Source organism: Tamandua tetradactyla, chromosome 6, assembly GCF_023851605.1.
Source record: "Tamandua tetradactyla isolate mTamTet1 chromosome 6, mTamTet1.pri, whole genome shotgun sequence".
In the NCBI taxonomy this organism is placed as follows: Eukaryota; Metazoa; Chordata; class Mammalia; order Pilosa; family Myrmecophagidae; genus Tamandua; species Tamandua tetradactyla.
This window is the reverse complement of record NC_135332.1, coordinates 84,542,635-84,550,685: the sequence shown is the minus strand read 5'-3', so window position 1 is coordinate 84,550,685 and position 8,051 is coordinate 84,542,635. Positions and strand designations below refer to the sequence as shown.

The 8,051-nt window shown below is 60.7% G+C and overlaps 1 protein-coding gene across 1 annotated transcript; it reads left to right on the top strand.

Annotated features, from left to right (window-relative positions):
* Window positions 1–1,958: 1,958 nt before the first annotated feature.
* Window positions 1,959–6,803, top strand: PSCA (prostate stem cell antigen). The gene is made up of 5 exons (XM_077166642.1): window positions 1,959–2,734; window positions 3,152–3,383; window positions 3,854–3,899; window positions 5,018–5,122; window positions 5,991–6,803. The coding sequence occupies exons 1-5, from the start codon at window positions 2,721–2,723 to the stop codon at window positions 6,200–6,202; spliced, it is 609 nt and encodes a 202-aa protein (XP_077022757.1). The 5' UTR covers window positions 1,959–2,720; the 3' UTR covers window positions 6,203–6,803.
* The last annotated feature ends 1,248 nt before the right edge of the window (window positions 6,804–8,051 follow it).

Here is an 8,051-nt window from a genome sequence, read left to right as displayed (position 1 = left end):
GTTGGGGTTCCCCAGCAAGTCTCCTGGGTGGCTGCCGGGGCCCCCAGGCCTTCTTCCCTGGGTCTGACTCTCTGCTGCCACCTTGTGGACATGGGGTTAAGTGCAACCAACTCCCCTCTGGGACCCCCTGCCTTATCTCAGGCTCCTCCAGCAGACAGCAAGGGGTCAGAAAGAGAGTAAGGGAAGAAAACACACGGGTGTTTCCTGTACCTCCCACTCTCCCCCCAACTGATGGGCCAGGCCCCTCAGGCCATGTCTAGAACCCAGCCCCCCACCCCCCCACCTGCAGCATCCTGTTAATGATTGCATCCTGGTACCCCAAAGTCACGTTCATCCCAGGTTCGCGAGTGGGAACCATTTGCAAACTGAACCTTCTATCAGGTGCGCCTTCTCCCTGGGGGAAGCTTGGGGGGTAGTTGGGGTGAGGAGACAGAAGCAGACACCCGGGGGGTAGGTGGCCAAGGGGATGGCAGCAGAGATTGCATGACGCAGGGCTGGCCACACTGGACGCGACAGGCTTCGGATGGGGCACGACCTGCCTCCCACCTCGACTATGGATTTCAGGTCTCCGTCCTGCCGTCCAAGCCCACCTGCCCGTGACGAGGGCCACAACAGCCTTCGCCAGCAGCCCCCCTGGCCAGGCCCCTTCCCCTCTCCACCTCCACACCCCAGCATACTAGGGAAAAGCAGCTCCTCACAGGCCATGGGGCCCAATCCAGCAGTGCACCATCCCCCCATTATACCCCTCCCTGGGTGGGCCCCACCTCGGGGCGCCTGTGGGTTCTGTAGCCATGCCCCGCCCCTGCCCCAGTACACTCCTGGAGAACCCCCCCAGATTCTGGAGGCTTTGGGCAGGAGGGGTCACCAGCTGGTCCTTCCTTGGGGATAGTTTTGGGGTGACGAATCTCTTGCAGAAAAGAGGGGGGCTTTGGCTCCCTGGCTGAGGGTGCTTGTTAAGCCCGCATCCTGCTGGCAGAGGGCGAGGGTCTGGGGTCTCCGTGGTTCGCTGATTTCCCTCCATGAGGAAGGGAGGAAGGGGATGTGAGAGGAAGCTGCAGAGAGATCCAGCCAGCTGAGAACGGAAGGGTGAGGTGTGGGGGCTGGGGGCAGCTGTGGAGGGAGTGGGGAGAAGGGGTGGCCTCCTGGCTGCCATGGCATCTGCAGGTGTACGCAAGGCCACTGAGCGCCCACAGGGCAGCCCCCACTCTGGGGGACGTGGCTCTCACGGCCCACGCCAGGGCCTGGCAGAGATCCGGGCTGGGAGATTGGCTTCCAAGAGTCCGGGCTGCCCATCCTTTGCCCCCAAGGTCCCTGTGGGACTCGGTGTCTGCAACACACTCACACGCACACACTCACTCACACACACACACACACATACATACACACACTCACGGCATGACCTTCATTTCCCCGAACCTGAAATGGGACCGTGGGATCTGAGCAGAGAATATTCTCCCCACTGGCAATCCATTTTTCTGAAGGGAAAGATCTGCAAAGGTCTAAAGTGAAATCAGTTACAGTTTTGTGATACGTGCCACCTTTACTTAAAATAAATAAATAAATAAAAAAGAACGCTTCATAAAATAAGGAATCCCCCCAGAAACGATATCCATGGGTGGATGTGCTGTTACACAGGGGCCATGCGTTCAGCCCAGGGGCTGCGGCTGCCTGGTGGGATGGGCTCCCCCTACCAGGCCCTGGGCCTGCTGCGGCACACCCCTGCTTCACTTCCTGGCAGGGAGGCTGAGCTGGGTCCTGGGAAACCCCCGAGCTAGGTGCACGGGCAGGATTTCCAGGGGACCCAACTGGTTTGGGCCCGCAGTGGGTGGGGAGGTGGGTAAAGGGAGTGACAAGAAAACAGGAAAATCTAGAGTCCCAGGAGGTGACTGGCAGGGCAGAAGACCGAATGGGCGGGAAGGAAGAGGGTTAAGGGTGAATGAGGTCACAAAGCCACATGTGACCCTGTCTACTTCAGGAGGGCTGTGGGGAGCCATGTCCTTTTGTAACAGTCCTCATGGGAAAGCGTATCCAGGCTCAGTTTAGGCTCAGGGACTGAATTTATTATGCACATAGAGCATAAACGACAGGGGACAGGAATCAGAGTGTGCACGGGCCAGGGCCCAGTGTGTGACCAGGCCGAGGGCTCAGTGTGTGACCAGGCTCAGGGCTCAGTGTGTGGCCTGGATCAGGGCTCAGTGTGTGACCAAGGCCAGGGCTCAGTGTGTGACCAGGGCCAGGGCTCAGTGTGTGACCAGGGTCAGGGCTCAGTTAGGGCTCTGTGTATGAACTGGATCAGGGCTCAGTATGTGACCAGGATCAGGGCTCAGTATGTGGCCAGGCTCAGGGCTCAGTATGTGACCAAGGTTAGCACTCAGTCTGTGACTAGGGCCAGAACTCAGTGTGTGACCACAATTGGGGCCCAGTTTGGGGCTGAGGTCAGCACCTAACCTATGGTCAGGTGGGGCTTAACACCCAGCTCTCAGGGAACCCACCAGGCCACGGCCATTGGGCCTTTCCTAGACCAAGGTTACCGCCCTCAGCCCTCTGACTTTTGGGGCTGCATGATTCTGCATCCTGGGGCTGCCCTGGGCACAGTAGGTTTTGCAGTGTCCCGGCCTGAGCCCACTAGGGCCAACAGCAAACCTGAGTTGTGACCATAAAAAACGTCTCCAGACATTGTCGAATGTCCCCTGGGGGGACAGAAGTACCCTCAGTTGGGAATGGCTGCCTTAGAGTAAGCAATCGTGTCATATCAAGTGTGATTAACGAACATTCCTGCACTTGTAAATATTTAAATATTTGAGGAGTGACTGACCCAGGCTGGTGCCAGGCGCCTTGGATATTGTTGGATAAGAAATCTCTTGCCCGGGCCACCCCCGTGCTCTCTGGGTGGGGTGGGGAATCAGGAAGGCACTCACACAGGGAGGCAGCAAAGCCACTGACATTTTATTTTTTTAGAACCACCAAAAATGGACATCTTAGTTAGCTTAGCCATAGGCATATTTCAATAGAGTATCTATATAATCATTGTAAAAGTCACCGACATTTTAATAGCTTATAGGACACTGGTGGGACAGGGAGACACGGGAGAGAGTTGTGATGGGGCCTCCTGGAAAAGGGGGTCACAGCCCCTCCCTGCACCCTTCAACAGGCTCCTGCTCTCTCTGGGCCCAGCCCCTTGGTCTTCATGGAAAGAGCCGGACCCAGGTGGGCACTTGCGAGCCAAACAGGGGAGACCCCTGAGAGCCCTGGGGTATCCTGAGGACCCCCCCGAACCCCTCTACGGCTCTCCATGCCAGCATGGAGTAAAGTCAGGGTACCAGTCCCCCTGCCTCTCAGAGCGTCGTGGCCCCGCTGAGCTGTTGGAGGAGAGATCAGAGAAGGTGAGAGGCTGTGAGAGGTGGGGGCTGCCCCCTAGATATGTGGGACCCTCAGCTTTTCTCTACACCCAGGTGTGGGGGGTGGGGCCCATTGCCCCACGGGTCTCCTACCCCCACCGTGCTGTCACAGCCCCCTAAAACACCCCAGTGGCCCTGACAGGGGGCCCACACAGCAGGGACAGGAATAGGGAAGAGAGCAACGAGGACTGAAGGGCTCTCTCCTGTGGCACCTGCACCCTCGACCCTGGGGCAGGCCACGGGAGAGGGGAGAGGTTAAAAAGGTGAAACAGGTTAAGAGGCAACAGGGCCCCCAAGTCACCCTAGCAGAAGCCGGGAGCCACTGGCACCCCTGGGCTGGAGGACGAGGGAGGGGAGCATGGGACCCGCCCAGCCCCGTCCGCAGCCTCGCCTTGCCGCGGATGCTATATAAGGTTGGCTCTGAGGCTGCTGCTGACCTAATCCTAACGATGAAGGCTGCCGTCCTTGTCCTGCTGGCCGCCGGCCTGGCCCTGCAGCCAGGTGAGGCCCCGGGGGAGCCCCAGGGGCAGACAGGGAGGAGCGGGAGGGAGGACCTCCCAGAGGGGGAGGGGCACGGTGGGAAGGAAGCTGGGGGAAGGGGGAGCCTGCACCGCACTTCTGGCACCTGGAAGGCAAAGCTTTGGTCCCTGCGGCCCCCAGGCCTGGAGGCCAGCTCCCAGGAGGAGGAGGGTCCTTGGCTTGTGGAGGGGGAGGACAGAAAGATGGACAGGGAGCCCTTGGCAGTCAGAAGGCACTGGGACAAAAGGCCTAGAGCTAAGAAGGGGTGTGGAGGGAAGGAGGGGACGGGGTGGGGGAGGATGTTAGGGGTGGGGGTCGCCCCGAGAGGACCCCTGCCCTCCCTGGCCCAGCCCTGGCCTCTGCTGCCTGCAGCCAGGGGAGAAGACGCCCAGCCGAGGGTCCTGGGAAGGGGGGGCCTGTGCACTCAGTCCTTACTTGGTTCCTCCAGCGAGGGCCCCTGAGCAATGTGAAGGTCTCAGGGCCTCGGGCTCCTCGCCCGCCAAGTGGGGCCCCAGGTCCTGACAACTTCCTTCAAGGCCGCCTGAGCCGATGGGGAAGGTGGTAAATGGGGCAGCCTGGAGCCTTTCGCCCAGGGCTGGCCTGGGAGGAGGTATCCTAAGGCATAAAGGGAGGGGCTTGGCTCGCAGCTTAATGCATAATCATCCTGACAGCCCAGGGGACAGAGCAGGCCGGGCTTAGGTGGTCAGGGGGCCCAGGGGAGGCTTTAAGAGGCAGGATGGGGCTTAGGCAGGCGGGAGGTGGGGTGGAGACGTGGGCAGGGGGCAGGGTCCTATGCCTGGGGCTCGGGGAAACCAGGGGAAGGTCGTGTCCACCACACCACCCTCTCCCCTCCCTGAACAGAGGGTCAGCTGGAGGAAGCCGGCAGAGCAGCCCTTCCTGGGTGGGAGGGTGCATGAGACCCCGTGCTCAGGGGATCCCCATTTGCACGGGGTTCTCCAGCCTCCGCGTATTCCCAGTGGCCTGGAAGAGCCAAGCCCACATTCTCCAGTTGGCAGATGAGAAAAATGAGGCTGGCAGGGTGGGAGGGGCAGGTGGGCAGGCTCTGAGGCCCCCTCCTGCGCACCCTGCCCCCCCCCCAGGCACCGCCCTACAGTGCTACTTCTGCAGAGTCAAGGTCAGCGGGGCCTGCCAGGCCGTGCAGAACTGCACCCGGGACGAGACCTATTGCCGGACCGAGCACATCCGTGAGTCCCCCTGCAATCCTCGTGGCCCTCCCCTGAGCGACTCAAAGAACCTGGGTTTAAGTCTCTGCCACTTAACTGTTTATGCTTCCGTCTATCTGTCCACTTGTCCAGCTATCCACACACGCATATATCAGCTCAGTTTTCCATCCATCCATCCCTACATTCTCCCATCCATCCATCCGTCCGTCCATCCGCCCATCTATCCATCCCTGCATTCTCCCATTCATCCATCTCCCATCCATCCATCCATCCATCATCTATCTATCCATCCATCCATCCATCCATCCATCCATCTATCCATCCATCCACCCATTCCTGCATTCTCCCATCCATCCATCTCCCATCTATCCATCCGTCCATCCATCCATCCATCTATCCATCCATCCATCCATCCATCCACCCATTCCTGCATTCTCCCATCCATCCATCTCCCATCTATCCATCCGTCCATCCATCCATCCATCTATCCATCCATCCATCCATCCATCCATCCATCCATCCATCCATTCCTGCATTCTCCCATCCATTCATCCATCCATCCATCATTGCATTCTCCCATTCATCTATCCCCTATCCCCCACCCCATTCATCTATCCCCTATCCCCCACCCCACTCATTCCCACCCCTCACTCATCCAGCCATCCACCCACTCGAATTAGCATTTCCTGGTGTCCAAGAGGACGCCTGGCTCCCTTGGGCATTTGATCGTGAACGAGGCCCAGCCCCTTCCTTCACACTCCTCACCCAGGGTGACTCTAATCGGGGAGTTTTAGTGGAGGGGGACAGAAAGAGGGTCACAGCTGGGGCCAGGCCAGGCAGGGGGACATCTGGGAACTGGCACCAGTGCAGCGGCCATGTCTCTGCCCAGGTGCGGTTGGCCTGTCCATGATCAGTAAGAGCTGCAGCTCGCAGTGTAAGGAGGGCTGGCAGGACTTCTACCTGGGCAGGAAGAACGTTACCTGCTGCTCCACCGACCTGTGCAACGCCAGCGGGACCAGCGCCCTGCAGCCACCCATCGGTGCCCTGGGGCTGCTCGCCTTGCTCGGCGGCCTTCTGCTCTGGGGCCCCAGCCAGCCGTAGGCTCCCCTGGGGCCCTGGCTGTGGTCCATGCCGGGCAGTGGTATCGGGTCCCTGCAGGACCCCTCACATGTGCCCGGCCCAGTCTGGGCCTGTCCCCAGTCCCACCGTAAGTCTGGCAATGAGCCTCTGCTACTTCAGACCCTCCCGTGGCTCCCTCTCCTGCAGGCTGTGCTCTGGTGACAGGGAGCAGAGGGGACAGAGGCCCCTCGGACGTGGGTCTCAGGCCTCTGCTGTTCACACTGCCTTCAACTCCAGCCCACCTCTCAACCTCCAGCTCAGACTCCTCTTCCTCCAGGAAGTCTCCCCTGCCTGCCCCCTTCATGAGCAGCCAGAGGGCAAAGCCAGGCTGGTCCCTGGCCCCCACACCCACTAGCCCTCAGGGCCCAGTGAAGGCCAAGATGGAATGAACTCAGCAGGACTGGGGGTGAGGGAGGCGTGAGGTTCCAGGAGCCCCAAAGATGAAGGCTAAAGGGAGAGACCAGCTCATTTTCCACGGGGTCCCTGGGTGGCAGTCCGAGCCCACGGGAAGGTCTAATAAATGCCTGTTTATGGCCTGGACAGAGCCTCCGTTCTGTGTGCTGCTCCTCAGGATGAGGGCCTGGGGCGGGGTCTGCACTGGGGTCCACGCTGGGGTCGGGGTCTGGGTTGGGGTCTGTGGCTGGGCCGGGTGCATGCTTCGCCCATGCCCGTGGCTGTGCTGTGCTTTTACCCCGTGGGGGTGGAGCCTTGGCAGGAGCTTACCTTTGGCGCCGGGGAGGGAGGGTGGGCCGGTGGGCATGGCAGGCCTGGAAGGTGGAGGGAGGGTGAGCCTGCAGAGGCAAGGCGCAGGGGGCCCATCCATCCAGACTCTGGGTTCCGGCTGTGTGGCCTCGAGCATAGTGCCAAACCTCTCTGAGCCTCGGGTACTCATCTGTGATCCCTCGGGAAGACTGATGCTGAGAATTCACAGAGGGCACGTGTCACTGAGGCCCCCTGCTGTGTCCAGGCCTGTCCCTCTCCCTTTGGCCTGAGGAAAGTGCCTCTGGTTGTACGTTTCTATTTTGTTTGTCAAAAGATCTCCTGCTCACAATAAAAAATTCAAATACAAAAGGGCACTATGGCAGGCATCCCCCAACCCCTAGCCCCCAGGCCTCTGCCCCCTCCTTAGGGATCCCCATTATACCTTTCCGGGGCTCCTCCTGCAGTGACCCAGTGCCTGTGCCCGCACCCCATCGTGGGCAGGGGTGGGGACTGCAGGAGAGCCCTGCTCACCCCTTACTTTGCTTTTCCTTTTCCCCGTGTAAACACAGGCCTGCCTCCGCCCTTGGGGCGCCAGGGTGGGGACCACAGCTGGGGGTGGTGGTGGCCACAGCCTCCCACACCGCTCCACCCTACTCCCTGTGGAGAGGAGGAAGTGCGGGCTAAGAGAGGTGGGTCTGCCTTGGTGGGTAGGGAGCAGGTGGTCCAGCCAAGCCCAGCACCTGGGCCTTGAAGCTCTGCGGTGGGGGGGGGGGGGGGGGGGCAAAGGCTTCTGGGCTTTCGCCCCATCTCACTCCCCACCCTGGAGGTGACCTCAGTCTGGACACCTCCCTGCTGAACACTGGGTGGCACTGGGTGGCACAGGGCGGAGACTGCCACACCTCCCAGTGACTCGAGCAGAGTCTGCACCCCGTCCCCGCCTCTCCGCCTCTCTGGGGCTCAGGGTACCTTCAGTCCACAGACCTGGTGAGCCCGGGGCCAGTGGCCAGAATGCAGCCTTTCCTTCCTGGGAGGACGCCAGAGTCTTGGGGCCGTGGGCAGCTCTTCGGTGTCATCAGGGCTCTTGGGCAGCACCTGAGGTCCAGGCTGGCACTGGTGGGCAGGCAGGCCT

Bases quoted from the DNA above. Each gene is read 5' to 3' on its own strand.
- PSCA (XM_077166642.1), top strand. The intron at 3,900-5,017 runs GTGAGGCCCCGG...CCCCCCCCCCAG, and splicing joins CGGCCTGGCCCTGCAGCCAG to GCACCGCCCTACAGTGCTAC. The intron at 5,123-5,990 runs GTGAGTCCCCCT...GTCTCTGCCCAG, and splicing joins TTGCCGGACCGAGCACATCC to GTGCGGTTGGCCTGTCCATG.